This window comes from Tasmannia lanceolata, unplaced genomic scaffold (assembly GCF_043159265.1).
Source record: "Tasmannia lanceolata isolate RefF3 unplaced genomic scaffold, GAP_Taslan_0.1 ptg000015l, whole genome shotgun sequence".
Classification (NCBI taxonomy): Eukaryota; Viridiplantae; Streptophyta; class Magnoliopsida; order Canellales; family Winteraceae; genus Tasmannia; species Tasmannia lanceolata.
Genome location: NW_027518692.1, coordinates 41,286,419 through 41,310,632, shown reverse-complemented (window position 1 = coordinate 41,310,632; position 24,214 = coordinate 41,286,419). Strand labels below are relative to the sequence as shown.

The 24,214-nt window shown below is 37.7% G+C and overlaps 1 protein-coding gene across 1 annotated transcript; it reads left to right on the top strand.

The window, feature by feature from the left end:
* Window positions 1-503: 503 nt before the first annotated feature.
* On the top strand, window positions 504-3,065 carry LOC143846208 (HVA22-like protein e). Its single transcript, XM_077354630.1, has 4 exons — window positions 504-667; window positions 779-805; window positions 935-1,057; window positions 2,691-3,065. The coding sequence occupies exons 1-4, from the start codon at window positions 621-623 to the stop codon at window positions 2,857-2,859; spliced, it is 366 nt and encodes a 121-aa protein (XP_077210745.1). The 5' UTR covers window positions 504-620; the 3' UTR covers window positions 2,860-3,065.
* Window positions 3,066-24,214: the final 21,149 nt, after the last annotated feature.

The following is a 24,214-nucleotide window of genomic DNA, read 5'->3' as shown; positions in this document are numbered from 1 at the left end:
CATAAATAATGCTCATGTTCTATTGAATCTCACTTTGAAAATCTTTTGCGAGCAAAGTTGAGAAGAAATACGATTTTTCATGATCATCAATTACCGCAGGGATCAATCTTTCCAAGCTTTCAAAGCTATCGTCGATGCTCGGACAGAGATCCAATGGTTGTTCCTATAGGGATCCCTGCGACAACATCCTTCCTAACCTTTCCAAGCTATCTCTCGATCCCTCAAATGCCAATTCGTGGTCACGACATCTGTCACCGAACATTCACATCAAATAGCGTATCACGTGGCTTGTGCATGTGAGAAAGCACAAGAAAAATGTTAAAAAGCTAAAGCAGATTTCTTATATAAGAGGAATGATATTATATTCTTAAGTTTCCTTGCTACCTGTGCCTGTGACCTGGTTGGTTCTAAACCTAGTACACCAAGTCTAAGGCAGAATCAGATGCGAACTCAGATATTGCCACCTGTTCTTCTCACCCCAATATAAGGATCTTCTCACACGCCCTTCTTCATCTCTTCAAAACTTCTAAACCGTTTCTCTCTCACCATTTCTAACAACCAAATCTCTCTGGTTTTCTCCTTTGATTTTTTAACTTTGGGAAAGAAAAATAACATCAGAAATGGGCCATTTTTTGACTTTCCTAAACTATTTCCATTCCCTAGTCGGGTAATTCTCCAAAACCCATGTCTGATCTCTCTCTCTCTAAAGAAATTAGTTTCTTTCCTCTCTTTTTTTGGTTCTAATTTAGTTTTTTTTTTGGTATGATTCTACATGCAGGCCAACCCTGATGCTCTTATATCCCTTGTAAGAATAACCCATGTCTAGAAATCAGTGTGAATTTCTACATTTTGTGTGTGTGTGTGTGTGTGTGTGTGTAAACATCTGGGTTAATCTATGCATGATTTCTTAAATAGTTTGTTGATTTTCTCTCAGATTTGCCTCAGTTCGAGCCATCGAAAGCCCATCAAAGCTTGATGAAGAGCAGTGGCTAGCTTATTGGATCTTATATTCCTTTCTCACGCTATCAGAGATGGTCCTGGCGCCCGTGTTAAAATGGTAAGGAAAATTGGTGGGATTTTGTTACCCATGCGAACATTAGATTTAGCCTACAGGGTTATTATAACGTGCGCCTTGCGAGAGTTTGTTTAGTTGCGTTGGTTGCACAAAATCCGAGGTTTTGCTTGGCATTTAGGTGCTACGTCCGCTTGTTTGGTTGTCAATATACCTATGAAATCCTTGAAGACTATTATGCTCAATCATTGTGCGTCGGCTAACGTGGCATTCTTGTCCCGTCCCTATGAAATCCAAGCCAAAAAACCACAACATGGTGGAATTTTGCTTGGATTTCTTAAGAATGATGCATTTTCTCTTTTTTTTTTTAAAATGATGCATTTTTAAACTAATGCGCTCTCTCTAGCTCCCTCTTCTCTCTATATTGGTAATGACACTCCCTAACTCTAAGAGGTTGACAACCAAACACTACATACCACAATTCTAGTAAGTTTCAAGTAAATACAATGCTTGTGTCGTCCCTAACTCCCCATTGACTACTTACACCAGTAATCTAAGGTATTTGGGCCCAACAATTAATTTGTTCAAATCTTGAACAAGGTAGGCCCCACCCATATTTTTCAAATGAATTGTACGGCCCACACCATTTGATGGGCCACAACATAAATAGGTTGAGCCCCAAAATATCATTTCAATAGGATGATCCTAGCCCTTCGATCTAAAGAGAAGCCGCATATTAGGGAAACCTCTATAGATTGGAGGGTTGCGTTTATCCTATGGAAATGATTTTGGGGCACAACCTATGAATGGTTTCGATCATCCTATGGTGTGGGTCGTACAGCAACATTGAGGCCCAATTGAAGGCCCCACCCATATTTTTCAAAATGAAATATACGTTTATCCTATGGAATGATTTTTGGGGCACAACCCATGAATGGTTTGGATCATAATATGGTGTGGGTCGTACAGTAACATTGAGGCCCAATTGAAGGCCCCACCCATATTTTGCAAAATGAAATGTACGTCCACACCATAGGATGATCCAAGTCGTCCATTTGATGGGCCACAACGTAAATTGATTGTGCCCTCAAAATCATTTCCATAGGATGATCGCAACCCTCTGATCTATAGAGGTTTCCCTAATATGCATTTTCACTTTAGATTGGAGGGCTAGGATCATCTAGTGGAGATTTTTTTGGGGGACATAACCTATTTACGATGTGGCCCATCAAATGGACAATTTGGATCATTCAATGGTGTGGGCTGTATGGTTCATTTTGAAAAACATGGGTTGGGTTGGGCCTACCTTGCTGAAAGATTTAAACAAATTAATTGTACGGTTGTGGAGTAGAAGTGGGATTCACGCAAGAAGAGAGTGGGGGAGGGAATATCACTGACCTAGACTTGACCTATATTGTTATTATAACGTGTGAGACTAAGATTAACCGATGGTGAGCACCTAAACCGATTATTAATGGACTCAAAATTAATGTAATTTGATTCCAATAATCAGTTTGGGCCCTCTCCATTGGTTGTCATAATCTCAAACGAACATTGCATTAGTGGGAGCATTGAATTCAAATTGAAAAATGGATTCTTTCAAGCGTTTGTCTTTATTTCTTTTCTCCCTCAACCCATATGGTTTTTAATTTTGTTTCTATTTTTTTGTGGGTTGAAGGATACCAATATGGTATCAGATAAAGGTGGCGTTCGTGGCCTGGTTAGTGTTACCACAGTTCAGAGGTGCTTCCTTCATGTACGAGAGGTTCGTGAGAGAGCAGCTGAGGAAATTGGGTGGAAAGACTCGGAAAGATCATCACTCCCCAGCTGGGAAGCACAGTTCGTAAGCCCAAGAAAGCGAGTTGATTCGTTTTTATTTGTTTTTGTGTTTGCTTCCTTATTCAATTTGTTCTTGGGGATCTTCTCATGTATTTCAAACTCGTTTCAAGAGTCTAGCTGCTAGTATTCTTTGTTGATAAAAAAAAAAAAAACATGTTGCAAAAATAAAATGTAAGAAACTTGATGGATGGGGGAACAAATATCACCTAAATAATGTGTGCAAAAGAATTCTAGAGTGTTTTTATAATGGCACCACTCAGTTTGTGTTTTTACCTTTTAATTAGCATTGAGCTGTTAGTATTCTCAGGTGCTATATGCATCCGATCAGAAAAGTAAACAACAGAGTGACCAGTGCCATTATAAAAACTGGTAGTGCGGATATCAGTCCCTTGTTGACGTAGTTTGGCAACTATGAAAAATTCTTCAAATTTTCATAGGCCCTTCCACATAGACCCTCAAAAGCTTCTCCAGCTTGTAAAGGGAAATTCATTCCTCCATTCATAGGCCCTCAAAAGCTTCTTCAAATTTTAAATTCAGATAGGAATGGAGTAGATTATGTCAGAATTTAGTTCTGCCCTTGGTTTTTAGTCTGGTTCCTCTTGTATTGTATTTTCTCTTTCTTCTCTTCTTTCTTTTTTTATTCTTTTGTTGTATTTTTCTGGTGGGGGTCTTGCCTAACCCCAGCTTAATTATAAAAAAAAAACTATGGAAAATTCTTCCATGGGACATTGGTGGGCCTAATTGTGAAAGAGGAACTCAGAATAGGGAGAAGGAGCGAGACTTGGAAAGGGCATGAATGGTGAGATCATGGGGAGGAAGAGAAATCCCCAAAAAACTAGTGTAAAATAATACACTACTAGGTTTTATTTTTCTGGATTTTCAAGGGCTTTTCGTGCTCACCTCACTCCCACCAATGACGTTGCTTTAGGGACCGAGGTAAGTTGCTGTTGGGACCTGAGAAGAACTTACCTTTAAAAGCTAGCCGTTAACGGGAGGCTGCCCAAGTCCTTACAAGTAGGGGTGGATATGGTTCCGGTTCAAACCGAGGAACCGAACCGGCAAATATGGTTCGGTTCGGTTCGGTTCCATATTTATATGGTTCGGTTCCGGTTCTGATATCCTGGAACCGATGGAAATTCGGTTTGGTTCTGGGTTTGGAATCCCGGAACCGAAAACCGACTCTCACCTTAAAACCCAATACCTCATCGCTTGATAAAATCACCTTACCCCCTTTTAATTCGCCCCTCTTTAACGTGTTGCTTTGCCTTTAAAATTTTAATTCACCCCCCAAATTTGTGCTTGATTATTCCAAATTTGTGCATGTTTGTAGGTCATATATAATTTTTGCATTGTCCAAATTTGTGCAAATTTGTGCCTGATTATTCCAAATTTGTGCATGTTAGTCTTTGTAGTTCATATATAAACAGGATTGAACCGATTATAAATACGATTAGGCAAAATATCTACATTTGGTGAAGGTTGGGTAAACCTAGAACCGAACCGATTATATATGGTTCTGGTTCGGTTCGGTTCCAAACATATATGGTTCGGTTCTGGTTCCAATTTCAGGAAACCGATTATACATGGTTCGGTTCTGGGTATACCCCAAAACCGAACCGAACCGAACCATGTCCACCCCTACTTACAAGCCCTTCCACATCCATTTATTGCTTTCACATGGAACTCTGTGGTATGTTTTGAGAGTTTTTAAGAGGCTATTGTTGGGTCAAACAACAGCCCACTTTTTAAGAGGCTGCTGTTGGATTAATTATCAAGGATGGTAGCTTCCATCGTACCATCTGTTAGAGTAATTAGGTCAAGCAAGAGGTTGCTTGAAGCATTACACCCAAGGTATCTAATTTGGAATACCAAGTTTGTTGCCTCCAGTCCCTATATATATTAGATACACTAGGGTTTTAATAGGTTAGTGGGCTCTAGCCCAAATAGGCCCACTACACCGGTCCATTATGTTATTGGGCTTATATTAGAACATACATGGGTTATATTATATATCCAACAATCTCCTCCTATGTTCTACATATAGCACAATCCAATAGATAGATAGTGCAATGTTCAAAACAAAATATTGAATCATCCACATCACCATATGGTATATATCATAAAAGATCTGTAATCCACTGAAAACACGATTCATTTTATGAAAAACCAAGAGTTTTAGATATATAACAAGCTAGACTCAACCAAAAGGTAGTTTCACATATAAGTGAACCCCACTGATCTTAGATGAATTCATTCATGGGGTATGATTCTCATCGAGATCCAAAATAAAGTTCCACAAAAAAATGAACTTCTATACACACTGAAATGAAAGCATAGTCTTTATGACTTTAGAAGATTTACTCATCAAGTAAGTAATCTTCATCAAAGTCCAAATCAAGACAAGCTCCTCCTTTTTCGCCAATCCCTGTGAATTACCAAATATAGATTTCATGAAAATGAATCCAATCATTTGTGTAAAACACTAACGTATCTAGTTCTACCTGAAGAAGAACTTAGTACAATTCCATAATTCACGAAAGTATCTAGTTTTACCTGAAGAACTTAGTACAATTCCAAAATAGCTGAAAAAGTATCAGTATCACTCTCACCATAAGCATCATTGTCAAGTTTCAATAAAGAACAAGACCTAAACAGCTTCTTTTGCAAAAATGCATTCATCATTATCAAGTTTCAATAAAGAACAAGACCTAATAGTTTCTTTTGCAAAGAACCATTTCATGTTTCCATTTGGAATGTTACAGTCATGTTATCCATATTTGAGTTAAGCTGAATCATCAAGTTTGGAATGTACAACCTTTCCCAAAAAGGACATGTCATCAAATGTGGAATGACACACAACAACTGTAAACATCGTCGAAACATATCAAGTGCCTATCTTGGCCAAAAGGGAGATTCGAAGATTCAAAATAACATGGATGTAGGTTAAGTCCTATCTATACAGACTTTAACCCTATCTCCCCCACAGTTTTGAATATTCGATCTTTGGTCAGTCCCTTTGTGAGAGCATCAGCCATATTATCCTTTGATCTCATATCAATCAAAGTGATAATCCTGTGTTCAATGAGATAATTCAGCATGTCATGTTTTAGCCTACAATGTCTCCTCTTACCATTAAAGAGTGAGTTCGTCACAACCATAGTTGTAGCTTGAATATCATAGTACACACTGAAGGATCTAATCCTTAACGGGTTAGTAGAATGTCCATAACCATAATTAGATTCTTTTTCTCTTCTACTTCATTTGCAACTGAAGTGAGAGCATAAAGTTCCAATTTGACTTCCACACAACAGCAGTAGATTTGCTGTCCCTTAATTCTGATCCCCATGACATATCAGACTATTCTTCCAGGATAGGAGGATGGCCATTATAACAAAGAGCATATCCTTGAGTGCCCTGAAGGTATCTCAGCAGCCTCATAAGGGCATCCCAGTGCTCATGGCTAGGATTACTAGTGAAACGACTCAGCATGCCAACTGTAAAGGCTTTGTCTGGCCTAGTGCAACACAAACATGAGGCTAACAATCAGTTTAGAATAATTTAACTGACTCACACTGTCTCTTCCTTAGAGATCAACTTCTTGGTATAATTAAAATGGTGTCTCAATCAGTTTGCACTCACTGCATCCTCAAAAAGGAAACTAGTTGGTCATATAATGGGCTAGGCCAATGGTGATTTCCTGCCTTTCAAAAAACTAACTTTCATACCAAGAATGATGTTAACAACACCCATGTCTTTTCATGTCGATGTCTTTACCCAAGGGTAGTTTCACATTTCTCACTACAGAGAGATCGGAACCAAGAATCAACATCTCATCTCCATACAAGCAAATAATCATGATCTTATTCGACACAAAACGATAGTAAAGGCATTTATCCGAGTAACTGGTCATAAACCCAAAGCTCTTTACTACTTAGTCAAAATTTGATGTCACAATTTAAGTGCATGATTAAGACCAATACAAGGATTGTTAGATCTTAACATCCATACGAGCTTTGTATAATCACATACAAACAAATATCTACTAACAGCCCATAGTCTTAGCCTCATTGGCAAATTGACTAGCTACCAAGTTAGATAACCAACAGAGAGCTTATTCCATCATGAATGGCTTCTGCTCACAACATAGAGTCCCTAGATCTCATCACTTCCTGATAGGATGATGGATCATTCTCCAATTGGTAGGTCACAAAGTCCTCACCAAATTCTTGGGTACTCTATCACATGAAGGAGCATATAGAGATTTAGGATGTGATTTGCAGTCAAAGCTGCCTCTCCCCAAATGCAACTAGGCATACCAGCTAACATTAACATGAAGTTGAACATTGAAGTTAACGTCATGTTCTTACACTCAGCTATGCCAATTGATTGAGGCGAGAGAGGAGCAGTAGTTTCAAGGATTACGCCCTGAGAGGCACAGAATTCCTTGAACCCTGTCAATGTGTATCTTCTCCTTCTCTATCACCCCTAACTCTCACACTTGTGAAATTTAATTGACAGATATAATGGTATCTTATGAGTGATAGAAAGGTGAACCATTTTCTAATAGTTCACATGTCCCAATTGGTAGTGTAACAACTTAGGATCAATGAGCGGTGAACTATCATAACTAACAGTCTCATATTCTAAACTCAAACCATACATATCATCTATCAAATATGCACAATCAAAATAGTATGAGTTAACAATCAAAGTTACTCTACCACATATAAATGAAGTACATATGCCAGCATAGTCTAAAAGCATAGTCTAAAAGACTAATAGAAATTAAATTATTTTGAGGAGCAAGAACTACTTTAATAATTTTTAAAGTTAGTATTTGTCCTGAAGAAAGAACCAAGTTCGTAGTACCAGCGTGAGGCACCTCTACCTCTGCTCCACTGGCCACTATAACGGTCTCTTTCGCGGCAACAACATCAACTAGTAGTTTTTTGGAGTTGCAAACATGACAAGTGGCTCCTGTATCTAACCACCAATCTGAAAAAGTACTGACCTTACCATTGCCTAACATGACAGCAAAACTCTTAGGCTCAGCACTGTCCACCATCATATGAGCTTTCTTTTGTGGTGTGTTAGATTTAGCCTTCTTAGGTTGTTTACACTCTGCAGCAAAGTGACCCCATTTCCCACAGTTGTGGCACTTGCCCTTCTTTTTCTAAAAGATAGTCTTTTTGGCCTCCAACTTGGGATGTTCACTTTTAGGTGAGTTGGATTTCCGAGAAATTTTTTTGAGATTTGTTACCACGTTAGCAGCAGATTGTTGCTGTCTAACCATCTCCAAGTTATTCTTGGCTCGATTCTCATCTGCGATTTGAATGAATCGTTTGATATCATCCAGTCTCACTTGCACTTTTTTCCAATACATTTCAGTATTAAAAAAATGCCATTGAGATTCATCAACTTCTTCATTCGAGTCAGCAAAGATACTCAAAACGGTGTAAAAATAATTCATATATTTTAGACAGAATTGAGTCTTTCGCTTCCATGAATTAAACTCAGATCCACCAAATGATTGAAGTTTGACCATCTCAATTGGAATTGCATTCTTCTCCATTGTATTATTTAGAGGAAAGAAAAAATAAGAAAGAGTGCACATGTTCGGCGAATCGCAAGAACTGTAATCACGAGTGCCAAATCGCAAGAACCGGGCGAAAGAGTGCACCTTTCAACCGTGAGAACCGCATGAACCGGGCGAAAAACCGGCAAGAACCGAATATAAGAACCAGCGCAAGAACCAGATTCTAGGCCCAGCTCCAAGAACCGAAAAAATAACTTTAGCCACCAAGAAAATCTTTTCCACCAAGATTTCGATTCCAACAAGAAACATTTCCAAGAGCCGAATTCAAAAAAAAATTCAAAGCCGAGCGCCAAGAACCAAATCCAAGAAGGTTTCAGCAATAAGATGGTCGGAGTCAAGAAACAACTCGGCAAAAAAGGGGTTTGGGCACACAAAGTGGTTCGGCCACAAGGCAAACTTATAGAATCCCAAAAGAATTCCACCACAATAGGTTCGGTTCCTCAACTCGAGAAATAGGTTGGGAAATATCTGATCAAAAATTTTCTCCAAGAGGTTCAGCCAATACGGTTTTGTGAAAAAGAACTCGATCCCAAGAATTTGGGCAAAAGAGCACCAAGATGTTTGAGAACTAATATTTTAGTTACGCAGATCCACGCCCAAAAAAATTTCCACCACGAAGATGTTAACCCCGACAAAATTTTCACTTCAGAACTCCTTCTTAGGCAAGTAGGCTGCCGAAGGACTAGTTGGGAATTACTATCCCGTATAAGCTCTGCCCACCTCTCCAACCAATGCATCCAATAGTCGGTGAGAGAGTGAGTAATCTCTTTTCTAATGTGATTGGGCTCTAGCCCAAATAAGGCCACTACACCGGTCCATTATGTTATTGGGCTTATATTAGAACATACATGGGTTATATTATATACCCAACACCATCTTCACGGAACTTGACAGACGGCCTAGGCCACCATATAATTTCTCATGTTTTGATATGTTTTGATACGGTGGGTCCACCGACTCAACTTAAACCATTCATTAGGGTGGGGCTCACTATTTCACACATCATGTTTTGATCGGGCGGTCCTACCACATTACACTTCATATTTTGATGGGGTGGCGCCCTACCACATTACACTTCATATTTTGATGGGGTGGGGCCTTTAATGTTTTTGATAGGGTACGTCTCACCACTCCTCAAGTCCATGCTCATAAAATTAAAATTTCAATCATATGAGAAATAAGAAACTCCTTATTTATCTGGCAATATATCAGGGTTGACAGTCTATCCATGTAATCTAGCACTCAATATGATGACCTGACAGTTGATCAGAGGGTTCTAAATTGATCTGATCATGTCTTCGAAGTTCTCTGCATTTGATTTGCAAAATTCTCCCAAATGTGATGGCTCCATTTCTAGAGTTTTTATATGGTGTAAGGCTTTACAACAATACGGTAGTGGTACCACCCTCGGTACCTCCACCGTACAAGGGCCATATTGTTGTAAGGCCTTACACCATATAATTTCTCCCATTTGTAAATTGCCACTGCTTTTGCAAATAAGTCAAAGGAGGAGGTTTTCATATAGCCATTAAACCCATTGCTTTATGCATGCGGCAATAAAATATCCCTTCTATGAAACTTCCTTCTTCCCCAAACACAGCTCAGTCCATGTTCTATTTATGCTAATTAGATATTTTATATTAGACATACTTTATAAAAAATCGTGACTAAAAAAGTCTGTAGCCCACCCAATTCTTCACTCTACATGTGTCGCATGTGTCTGGCCGTTGGATTCGATCATCTAATGGGACCAACTTTGGTAGAACAATCACTACTGCCATCTGATCATTGTCTCGCAAATGGACAACCAAATTAAAGCAAAAGTGGACCAATAATTCACATTTTTTTCTACCAACCAACATACACATTCAACGGCCAAAGATTCATCTAGCCCATAATTTGGAGTGTCTCACTGGTGCAACATCTGGCTAAAAACAAAGTATGATAAAGAAAAAGAAAAATAACTACTTGCTTTTGCCTTTGCTAGGACAGCTATTCATACAAAAGTCTATTTTACAATGTTTACAACGAAACTTACCATAGAGCTTCGTTTTTTAAACTCTGGCTTTTCTACAAAACAATAGGTCTAGATCCATGCGTACATTTCACTAGGGCTAACCGTAGATGCCATCATATATACACCACACGACACATGTATAGTGGAAATTGAGCAGGACTGCAACTTTGGTAGCTTAAGGCCTACCATCTTTTTCCTTGCACACAATATATGATCTCTCTCTCTCTCTCTCTCTCTCTCTCAAAAGAGAAAGGTTCTTAAGACCTGAGGATCTCTTTTGATAAGAATCTTGGAAACTCCCTTTACATAAAAGCATATGCCCATTCATTTAATCTGATCAGGTAGAGTAATCAACTAGGGCAGCTGTTGTGGTAATTGAATTGAGAGAGAGAGAGAGAGAGAGAGAGAGAGAGAGAGAGAGAGAGAGACCATTGCTTACCTCACCATAAACGCCTTTACAACCCCCCTCCTATTTCTATAAAGAAACCAAAGCACTTTCACTACCTAATAAAGTTCCCACCCATAACTAAGTCAGCCATTATTTGTGCCTTTGGCTAAAAGTAATTGTCATGTTTACTTACTATTGACGTGAAATTTGCAATTATTCCGGAAAAAAATCCAAAAAACTTAAGATTATTCTGAAAAAATTAATAAAAGAATAACTAAAATTTATGTGTTCGAATGAAAAAGACAAAACAAAAATTGAAATCTAGAATTACCGGCAAAAGTAAAATCATAATGCAGAAGTATAAATGATTAAATAACACCAACTCTACCGGCTTAAGCTTTTAGAGTTATTGCTTCACGGCAGGTCCTGGGTTCAAAAACTCAACGACTCATTTATATTAGAAATCCATGCGTATGACCAACCCAGAGAAAAAAGGGGCACACATGAGGGGGAGTACTCAAGTATAAATTATTAAATAACACCAACTCTAACGGCTTAAGCTTCTGGGGTAATTGGTTGTTTTACATATGATTCAAACCACCTTACCAATGGATAAATAAATAAAAGAGAGACTGAGAGAGAGGGAGAGAGAATTACTCGCAAATAAAGCTTCTATGCAAAATCCCTAAATTTATAGTTGCCGATACAAATTCCATTAAAAATAAAATGATAATTGGGCTATAAAATCTGGTTGGAAGGTCTTAGGTGGAAAATGTTTTTTCCATTAAAAATACACTATTTTTTATTTGGGTATATATATATATATATATATATATATATATATATATATATATATATATATATATATATATATATATATATATATATATATATATATATATATTTGCATGTAATTGATGAAATGGACACACTAATGTTGTAAACAGTTTCTAGCCCTCCCAAATGCTTCTTTTTTTTACAATGACCAAAAATGTCTTTCTCAATCAAGTGAAAATATTCAGTTAATTAGCTTTTTCTCAGTTCATCACACGTGCCACCGACGACAATCCTAAAAAAAGGTTGAGCAAATTCACACGAAATCCATGCAAATACCATTTCATTTTGAATTTTCTTTCACTATTTCTTCTCTCTTACTTGACCAATAATGCATGGTAATTAAAAAAGCAAAACCCGCTTGTTACACATTTCAATTTTACAAACAAGTGTTGATAGTTTTCTATCTGTTACAATGGTAAGAGTGGGCCGATTCAAAACCATCAACAGAAGAGTGGAAAGTAAAGGTGGTAGAAAAGCCCACATCAACACCAATCAAAATCTCCCATGGCTTTTCAAAAGAGTTCCTCTACATATAAAATATTAAAATAAAGTAGAACATGTGATGAATCCCACCATCATAAGCTCCTTTTCCTTGCCTATTTAAACCTGCTTTCTGCATTGCTCTATGTTCAGTCGGATGACAAATTCTCCTACTCTTCTTCTCCCTATTCCTCTCCTTAAACCATCTCCAAATTGTCCTCCATAATCATTTTGAAATCTCCAAAAAAATCCCATCTCCAAAAAAACCTTCTAAAACCACCCCTCAAATCCAAATTCCCATTCTCCTAAGAATCCATCTCAAATTTCTACTTTTTGACTATGGATTCCATAAGGGAAGAGAAGCTTCAAGCCATGAACAAGTACAAGAGGACCCACTTCCTCCAAAGCCTCTTCCAATACTCCCTAACAGCTCTCATACTTAGCATAATTTTCTCTAAACACCTTTGGTTCCCCTCTCTATTTTCTTCCCTCAAGCTCTTCTTCTTTGTGTCCCTCCCAAACCTTGGCACTTTATTTCTCAATCCTAAGTGCTTGTTCTTCATCTGCAATATCATCATAATCTTCCTTGTTGGCGAGTCGAAGCTTGTCGGTTCCTCATCGTCATCTACGGAATCCGATATTTACGATGAGTACGTACGCCGGAATCGGAACCGGAATTGGAACCTCCAAAAGATCTCTTCAATTGAAGAGAAAGAGAGGGAGAAGGCAAAGGAGATGCCTTTAGTTGAAGAGAATGTGGAGATAATTAAAGAAGATGGAGAGGAGGATAAAAAAGAAAAAGGAGGGGGAGATGGAGAAGAGAAGAACAAAGGGGATGAGGGTATAGAAGGAGAAGAACTTGGTTTGCCAGCTGAGGAATTGAACAAAAGGGTTGAGGATTTCATTGCTAAGGTGAATAAGCAAAGGAAGCTAGAGGCCAAACTGCTGGCTTGTAGTGGGTGAGAAGGAAAAAAAAAGGGGGCAACCCTAAAATATATAAGCTGAATAAAAACTAACCTTAGGACATAGACTAGGTTTTTATTATTTTTACCTAGATTTAAATTGTGAGCCCAAATTCTTCTATACTCTTGAGTGTATATGAGATCTTTGTGGAATATAAGGGTTCTCTCTACATCTAGAGTCTCTAAAAAATGGAAGAAAAACTTTAGTTCTTTGTCTTTCTCAAGATAACATGCCCATGCAAATTCAAATCAATTCCTTGGTATACTGGCAGAAATGCAACAAAATAGAGTCGTATTGGTGATGTTATGATACTTTTGTTTCCTCAGAGGCCTCAATTTCCCCTGGGTGTAATATGTGAAACAGATTGGTGCATGTTGGCCAGAGATAGGCAAAAAATACAATTTTTTTTTTAAATTAACAAAATAAATGGATAATAATGAAACAACAAATGAAATGGAGAAAACCCAATAATCAAATTGTGAAAAAAAGGGGCCCATTATCAGTATCATAAGGTGGGGCTATCTTTGGTGATTGTGAAACTACCAATAACTCCAAATGCTGAAGTAGTTGGAGAAGGCATTATTTAATCTTTTATATTTTAACACTCCTACTCATTTGCGGCCCCTCTTTTTTAGGGTTGGGCATGGCCTACACATGGCACATGTGGCCCCTCTTTTGGGGTGGCCATTAGATGTGGATTTTTAATATCAAGGAGTTTTGAACCTAGGAAATTACTCTGATAACATGTGAAACTACCGAGTACTCCACAAGCTTAAGCAGGCATTATTTAATCTTTTATACTTAACCGTGATTGTAGCCATTGATATGCAAATCGGCTATGAGGCCGTACAGATGGTGATTAGTCCAGCGGCCTAGATAAGTGGAGGGTCAAAACTGTCATTTCGAAAGCTTTTTTGAACCCTTTTCAGACGCCACGGTCGCCTATAAATTCCTCAAATCATTTTCATCAAGGCTTCCTTTGGATGCAAGTTATTTAGAAGGAAAGTGAAATGAAGTCATTTTTCATGTGCAACATGCATCACTTTTCTTATTGTAATCAAAGATATGTCCATTTTCATTCCTATACTTTTGAGACGACATGTTAGTTTATATACATAGAACCCCCTTTTTTTGACTTTTCAAGAGTATTGGAATTGAGCTGGAGCCACTTCTCTTAGACGTCATTCAAATAATAAGGCCTGTATCATTTACCATCTTTGAAGAAGAACAAGAGCTTACTTGTAGACGAAGCTAGTATAGTGCTTTCAAAAGGGTTAAAGGAAGGGCAGCGCGAGACTGGGTCTCTTGTGGGCTCAATCAGTTACACAAATGAGACTGAGCTGACCTAAAATTCATGATTCGACCCCTCTTTATAAGACGAGCGTTGGTCCCTTTCTTTCTGCCCAACATTTCGGAAACTAATATGTTCACCCCCTTTTCTTCCCTAGGCCACCCGACTCTACTGCATTTATGACTCTATTTTACACTACAACGGGTGGCCCTGGAAAGAAGAAGGGACGAATATATCACTTCCCCAACTTTTCTCTTTAAAGAGTACCCATCTATGTTTCCTATAAAGGCCAAAAAGCAACTGGTCCTGGAAAATTGTAAAAAATAAAGCGTGGTGTGACGGATGGAGTGGGTGAGTGATATATTTCCCCCGTTTTCTTACCTGGGCCACCCAACCATAATGTATTTATGACTGCTCTTTTTATGCTAAAAGGGATGGCCAAGGGAAGAAAATGGGGACGAATATATCATCTCGGCCCAAAAAAGGAAGTTACCATTGATGGATCATAATGAGATTGTTGATTGGAAACGGGTCCCACTACTTTCATCATTAGGAGGCTAAATTTAGATGGGTTCATCTTGGCCATCAAATCAGTAGAAGCTGATTTTGTGACTAACACTTAGATTTATTAGGGGTTTGCTAGATAAGTGGTTCAGTTGAGGTGGCATTTATTTGATAATTTTACCCTAAGGGTATTTTAGTCATATACTGTCATAATTTTTATTTCTAATACGCCTACGCCCATTTTAGAAGTGTTTTCCAACAAAAAATAACACCATGCTTACTGGATTGATGAGATAATGGATCGCGAGTCCAGAGTAGCTAAATCCACTACATATCTTTCCATCATGTACGAAGAGCGCGCAGCAAATAGGGAGGCTAATAGACTGGCCAGGGAGGGAGTTTCAAGTGTGGTTTTGGAAACTTTCGATTTCCTTCCACCTTGATTTATTATGTGTGTTTTGGTTGCATCGATGGTCTCAATCTCCAGGTAGCTTCCTGGGTTTTAGTACTATAATTTCTTTGTCATTAAAAAAATAAAATAATAACACCATGCTCTATTTCTCTCTATAGATGTGTGTATTGAGCCATAAATGCATGCATACAATAGAGTGATCATTTTCTTTCGTTTACAAGAAATGAATCTCCTAATTTCATCAGACAAAAAGAGAAACTGCAATAAGATATCTAGTTTGCCTTCACTTAATTTAATAGGCCATTAATATGGAGTTTAAGGGATCGAAAGTGAAGCATTAAGGCTTTCAATCTGAGCATATACATAGTCCTCCACTACAGGCCGCGCTGTAATGCTTCTTCTTGAGGTAATATTTACACTGTGCGACGCATTCCACTGTGGTACAAGGGTTGAGCAGTATGCCGATCACGGTGCCATGGGCCAAGTCCGGACCCATGGTCATGAATGCAAGCGCCATGAAAACCAACACTGGAACTATGCCTTTGCCTCCCATTGCAAAACCCTGAACCTTCTTCTCTTTGAATTTGGGTTGTGGGAACATTGCTTTCTTTTCATATATATAGAAGTGAGTTTGTGCTTGACATTATTTAGGCACCCTCATGCTTTGTTAGTGTTTTTAGGTGACGTAATACACCAACCAAGGCACCTTGGAGTAACATTTTTTCCCCTAAATCAGTGGGAAAAAGGACCAATGAGAGAGACGAAAGAGAGATGAGCATCTCTTCGTGCTCTATTAATTAATTTAATGCTCAACACACTAATCCTATTCTAACAAACCCTATGGATTAGGGCTCATGTAAGTATGCTCAGCGACCACTTTATAAATTTGGAATGGGAGGCGCCTGGTTTAGTAGAAACTGGACTCCCAAAGTTGATAGCCCACCTAAATCCACACTGTACACATAGGCTGCACTTGGATTGCCGGAATTGGGAATTGGAATTGACAGCATATTTTGATTCCTAGTCTGATTCTCCCTGCTGTACGTAAAGGCGACTGGGAACGCGAAGCGACATCTAAAGTTACATGAAACTCGAGCATCTACTTTGCGGTGCTGCAGTTGTAACTTCATCTTAAAGCAAAGGATTATGCCGGCAAAAAGAATGAAAAAAAATATATATAAAAAAAATTTTAGTTCAAAAAAATTGATAATCAAAATACCACATCTTGGAGCGAGAAACAGATTCTACCATTTTCCTCTAATTCCGCCCTGGTGTCAATTCCACCTCCTTGAGTCCGTTCAACCTTTTTTTTTTTTTTTTTGAACCAAATGCCGGAATTGGGTGGATTGGAATTAAATTCTGACTCATCTCATCATCTCTAAATCATCTAAAGATCTATTGATTTGATGCTTCAGGGCCTCTTTGGGTAACTCTACAAATTATTTGCATATAATCTTAGAGTCGATCTAACCTCGGTTATGGCCAACTTTGCCGCACAGAAATTGAGCTGGATTTGGGTGGATGACCTCGATAATATTTTTATTTTTTAAGTTAGTCATGAAGGAGCTTAAAGCATCATTATCTTATGTATATGAAAATGGTTTTGAAGTTAAACTTGATAATTTTAATCTAATAATTGAAATGATATTAGAAATGACATATTTAAATAGCTTTTAAAGAGGCCTTAATGTCCAATTTCCAAATAAGGTTAACTTAAAATAATATTATAGGGAAATAAGTAGTGATTTTGGCATGGGAGGCAAACTCTTGGATCTCCTATCTTTCACCCCGGGCCAAACCAATTGTTCACTACAAATGGAAATACAATTGAAAATATTTCAATGTTAAGATTGTCCGACCACATCAGTTTTTGATCTTGACCATCCATTTTGGATCTGTTGGGCCGCATTACCAAATTTGAAACGTGAATCATTTTCTAACATTAGAATTGGATGGGGACTATCAAATGACAGTGTGAATAATAGGAGAATCATAATCGATCATTAAGGTTTGATCCCTTGATCTAACAATCATGACTTGTATTCAATTGTTCCCAATAGATGTAATGGTTAGAAATTTCACCCAAATTTTAATCTCCTGGATTAATCAAACTCACAATCAAGGATCAATTAGTGAGGTATATTCAATAGGCAAGTACAAGGGTTGAGCACTATGTCTGTCATGCTGCCTTAGGCCTAGTCTGGACACATGGTTAGGTATGCTAGCACCATAAAACCAACACTGGAACCAAGCTTTTGTCTCCCATTGCTAAACCCTAAATCCCCCCCCTCTCTTTCTCTCTCTACTACCTCGTTCAATAATGAGAGGAGCCTGGTTTAGTAGAAACTGGACTACCAAAGTTGATAGGCCACCTCAATCCACACTGTACACATAGGCTGCATTTTTATTGTCGGAATCAGCAATCAGAATCGACATCATATTCTGATTCTCCTTTAAATGAAATAAGAAAATTTTAATTCAAAAAATCTAATAAAAATTCCATTCCAACCGGGGTGGTATCAGAATACCACCACATCTTGGCCAGGAAACACATTCCAGAGTTTCCCCCTTCTTAATTCCGCCTTGGTGTGAATTATGCTCCCATGATTCCATTCTTTTTTAACCAAGCAGCGGAATTGGGCAGACTGGAATCAGATCCCGATTCCAACGCATGATTCTAGCAAAGTGAACGACCTATAGCACATGTATTGGAAGAAGAATTGATCATCTAGGGCATACCCCGGGCTAGATTTCTAGAATTTCAGAGATCAAAATATTTGGAGACATCTCATTGATGGCCTCCAAATGATGTAAAAATTTGTTAATTTGATGCCTAATGGCCTCTTTCTATACCTCATAATCTTAGAAGTGAACTAACCTCGGTCATGGCTAACTTCGACGCATAACCATTCTCAAACATTAGAATCGGATGGGGACTATCAAATGACTGTAATTTCGGAGCACCATAATTGATGTTAACGATTGATCCCTTGATCTAACAGTCACTAATTGTATTCAACTGTTCCCAATAGATCTAATGGTTAGAAAATTTGCCCAAATTTTGTTCTCCTGCATTAATCAAATTCACAATTGAAGATCAATCAGTGAGATATGAATCCAATGAGGATCGAATTACAATATTAATCAATAGGCCCTGATCTACGGATTGATTGATAGGGAAAATTGACAAAATATTCATTTTTGCTTTGGATGCTATTCATGTTTTCATCAATTCGGCTAAATCAATAGAAAAATCAACTAAGAAGATTTGGAAATCAGCACCGACTAAATGAACTGAGGATAATTGTAGAGCATTGTAGTGGTATATTATCCTATATCAATCGAATCTGATAAATATCAACTATGAGGCATCATGGTGAATTAGAAGAACAGATTTAGCTTCAAAGAGGAAGGTAATGAAAAGTTGTTTTGTAAATTGAATAGATCACTCTATGGACTAAATAATCTCATTGATGGCCTCCAAATGATGTAAAAATTTGTTAATTTGATGCCTAATGGCCTCTTTCTATACCTCATAATCTTAGAAGTGAACTAACCTCGGTCATGGCTAACTTCGACGCATAACCATTCTCAAACATTAGAATCGGATGGGGACTATCAAATGACTGTAATTTCGGAGCACCATAATTGATGTTAACGATTGATCCCTTGATCTAACAGTCACTAATTGTATTCAACTGTTCCCAATAGATCTAATGGTTAGAAAATTTGCCCAAATTTTGTTCTCCTGCATTAATCAAATTCACAATTGAAGATCAATCAGTGAGATATGAATCCAATGAGGATCGAATTACAATATTAATCAATAGGCCCTGATCTACGGATTGATTGATAGGGAAAATTGACAAAATATTCATTTTTGCTTTGGATGCTATTCATGTTTTCATCAATTCGGCTAAATCAATAGAAAAATCAACTAAGAAGATTTGGAAATCAGCACCGACTAAATGAACTGAGGATAATTGTAGAGCATTGTAGTGGTATATTATCCTATATCAATCGAATCTGATAAATATCAACTATGAGGCATCATGGTGAATTAGAAGAACAGATTTAGCTTCAAAGAGGAAGGTAATGAAAAGTTGTTTTGTAAATTGAATAGATCACTCTATGGACTAAATAATCTCACAAACATTGGTACCCACTCTTTGATTTCTTTATGATTCATGTTCACACCGGAACGGTACACACGGCCCAGTTCGAGATAGTTTCCTACGCTACAGGGCGAACCTCATAGTGCAAAAGGTCCAGTCCGTCACAGAGATTCAATCTTGATAACACTAAGGCCCTGTCCGTTCGAGACTGTGACCACCTATTGTGAGCCCCCTAACCGATTATTGGAGTCAAAATTACATTAATTTTGAATCCAATTATCAGCTTGGGGGGGGGGGGGGGGGGGGGGGGGGGGGGGGCTCAATATCGGTTGTCACAATCTGAAATGAACAGGGCCTTACGTCGAAGGAGCACTTACCAATTTAGACCCTGTTGGTTTGGGATTATGTCAACCGATTGTGACCCCTAATCCTTGGACTGAAAACTAATGTAATTTTGAGTCCATTAATCGAATTTGGGGGTGACAATCGGTTGCCATAATCCCAAACGAACAGGGTTTAAATTGGTAGCTGCTCCTCTGACAAATCATTTCAAATTGTATGCTAGGTTGTGGCCTACCATAGATGATAAAAAATAAGATATGTTCCGAGCTTCATATGCTACTGTAGTGGAATGTCTTATGTATGGCATGGTGTATAGTCCATCAGATTGCTAGTGTAGTGGTATGTATTATGTATGGCATGGTGTATAGTCGATCAGATTTCTCAATTGCAATCACCGTTATTAGCAATATATGAAAAATCCAGTTATATAAATTAGATATCGGTAAAGTGCGCCTATTACTGAGGGTGTTATGCTTCAATCAAAAGCTACCTTTTCTACAATTGAGGGTGGAGTACATGACAACCACAAAGGGTACCAATGAGGCTTTTTGGGTGTCTGATTTAGTCACTAAACTTGGGTTAAAGCAATATATCAGAGTTATATCGTGACAGTCCAAATACCATTCACTTAGGCCAAAAATAAAGTTTATTTACTATGATAGGAACAAGCAATGTTTGCCATCACAAGATACTCGTATGGATATATGGTAAGATAAACTTGGTGAAGATTAGAGAAGTTGACTCGATCAATCTTTCATTATGTTAAAGATTGGTAGGTCACCTAGAGTGACAGGGGTGGACCTATTGTATCTTAAACAGGTATAAGTCGAATTCGCAAATAAGAAATCTTTAAGGAGGCTACGAAGCAGCCAATGTGGAGATTGTCAGATTTATGTCTTATTTCAACGTACTGTTAGATTAGTAAATAGTTGTGAGGTTCTTTTTATGTTTTTCTTAGTTTTCTAAGAGTGTTTTATAAACCTAAGGAAGGAGGCATTTCCTTTTTATAGTAAATGAGCATATAGTTTGGTTAGAGAGAGCAAGGATGGTGTTTATTACAAGAGAGATGGGGGTTTTGAGATCTCTTGTAATCTTGATATTTTTTCAGATTGGAAGATAAAGGAGCTCACCCTATGGATATAGACAATAATGTTAAACCCATAGTTAGAGAAACTTCATTTTAAACAGCATTTTTGAAAAGAAACATGTTTCGTACCCGTTTAATACTTTGTCTAAAACTTTTAACTACAGTAAAAAAAAAGAAAAGCGCTGCAGGGCTTAACTGTGCTTTAATGGTTTATAAAGCCTCCCATTAGTTCCTTTCTTGTGGACTTGCTATACGTTTCAAAGGGGGACCCGCTATACGAACCAATGGGAGGCTTTATAAACCACTAAAGCACAGTTAAGCTCCCTGCGCTGCATCGTAGGAATGCTTTTCTCATAAAAAAAATTTCTGTTTTATTAAGGAAAATGTTTAAAAGGTGTTTTAAACTTATTAAATGAGTTTTTTTTTTACCAACTTTCTAATTTTATCCCTGCTATATTTTGTAAATGATAAACTTTTATACGTATAAATTATGTTTTTTTACGTGTTTTCATTTATTTGACCTTTTGACTGTGTTTTTATGAGCCAATACCATAATAAACTCGAATTTTTCCTGTCCCATTTTGTTTTTGTTTTTTGACATATCACATTTTGGTAACTATGGTTAAACCACGTAAATCTTCATGTTTTTGTGTGTTCTAATATCCACATAACCATGTTTTCATAATGGGACAACTCACTTTTGGTTTACACTTCTGATTTGGCTGTTGAGAGCTTTTTGGAGGATTGTAATAACCTTTGCCAGCTAATTGAAATATGTAAATTATGGCGAGTTCTCCCTGTTATTTATTAAAACATGATCACCCTGATATCAATCCCCTTTATTATTCTCTCTTTATTCGCCACTTTTTATCATAGTTTCAAAACTCCGTGTCATCGTAGACTCCTCAGAGTTGACTCCCTTTTACCTTGGCCACGTTCTTGTCCAAGTCCGCATTTTTCTCTACAAAGTTAATCAAACTCCTTTGACTCTCCGGAGTTACGACCGTGTCAACTGAGTAATCAACTGTGTCAACCGAGTACTCAACCTTGTCATGCCAATTCAACTAGATTTGTTTTGGCCGCATTTCGATTTGCATCTGCGTTTTAAAACATTGCTTTTTATTTAGGGTAGTGATAAATCGACTCCTTATGTGTCTTTCTCTCTCCTCTGGGTTGGAGAGAGATAGACACATGGGGGGTCGATTTAAGATATATGGGAGTCGATTTATCACTCCCCTTTATTTATTGCAATATTCAAGGGGGATTTTGCTGTAACCTATTTAAATCCTCCCATGGTCGATGTCTCCTCATATTGTCATAATGAGGGAGCCAGGTGTAGAGCACAAAGAGAAGTGTTGGAAAGAGAAAGGTTGGTTTTTTGTGTTGACAGTGAGCTTTCTTTTCTAGTTTCCGTGTCACAAAGATTCCCTCTATTTTCTTCTAGATGGTGTTTCTTGTGATTCTATAAATGCCAATGTACATACATGTAGTTGTAGAAAGAAAACAAGCACTGACATAAATGCTTACACAGGTTGCCCTTACAATAGTAGCTAAAAGTCTCTAAATCTCATTCCCATTCCCATTTAAGTACATTGAAATTTTACACATCTAAGGAAAGAGAGCAAAAAATTAAGTCAATATATGCCCCTTTGAGATGGATATCTGTTGTAACAAACTATGTATATGTGGGAAAAAGTAGAACCAACAGCAGGCTAATAGAAGCTTATATAGGCAAAAATCTAAGCTAACTACTATATATAAAGGCAAAATGATGGGTTAATGTGTTCCACCCTTTGCCAAAAATTCCGTCTATATCCCAGTTGTATTATGCCTATTCTCTTCAATAAAAAGTTATGATATTACCTACTTTCTTTAGGGTAAAATCGTAATCTACATGACTACATCTACATATATAAAGGCAAAATCTTTGGTTATTTTCTTCCCTTTGGCAAAAATTCCATCTATATCCCAAGTGTATTATGCTTATTCTCTTGCATAAGACGTTATGATATTACCTACTTTCTTTAGGGTAAAATCGTAATCTACATACGAAAAGTACCGACACGGATACCTGTCTATGACAATTACGGAAAAAAGTACCAAGAAGAGGTAAAGACATATGACAATGACAAAAGAACTACTTGATATTACTCATGCAGGACACTTGCAAAATATTGACGGATTCCGGGCACCTTAAGCGGAACAACAATTATGGAAACCTCTATCGATTAGAGGGCTAGGATCAACCTATGGAAATGATTTTATGGGCACAACCGATTAATGTTGTGTTCCATCACATTGACAGTTTGGATCAACCTATAACCCTCTATAGATCGGAGGGTTCGGATCAACCTATGAAAATTATTTTTGGGGCACCACCTATGTAGGCAGTGGTGCATCTAATGGACGGTTTGGATCATCATATGGTACGGGCCATACCGTACATTTTAATAAAGTGAGGAGTGCGATCAACAAAATACGGTGAGTAGTGCTATTATAAAATACAACCTATGGAAATGATTTTATGGGCACAACCGATTGATGTTGTGTTCCATCACATGGACGGTTTGGATCAACCTATAACCCTCTATAAATCTGAGGGTTCGGATCAACCTATGAAAATTATTTTTGGGGCACCACCTATGTAGGCAGTGGCCCATCTAATGGACGGTTTGGATCATCCTATGGTACGGGCCATACCATACATTTTCATAAGGTGAGGAGTGCGCTCAACAAAATACGGTGAGTAGTGCTATTACAAAAACTTCGTTGTTTTAGCGCTTCTTTATCAATGTTCATGTATTAATAATTTTTCTTTTACCTTTAGGCTATGGGGTATATAGGCTATGGGGTGTATTCCATATTACTTTCTTAAGAGGATGTCTTTCAAGGATTAATGCAATATTATGTTTGATTGACAAATGTTTAGAGCTTTTGAGAGTAATTACTGATATATTTAGCCTATTTACTATCACCACCACCTCGCTCTATTTTTCATGTATTATAGCTTTTTCCCTTTTTTTAAAATCAACTTTCATTTTCTCTTTGAAACTATTGCTTATTTAGTCTCAAACTATTGCACTATTTGAACTGATATTTGGGTCCCATGTGCAACACACGTGCATTTTTACTAGTACTTAAAAAGGCTGGATATTCACATATATACTAAAGATAGCATAGCATATAACATCTCTTAATATTATGGTGTCCCAAATTCAATTATTTCAGGTTGTGATATAAAGTTCTGGAGTCATTTCCAGAGGACCTTATGGAGACAATTCGACACTACATTGCAGTACATCAGTGTGCACCATCCCCAAATAGGCGGTCA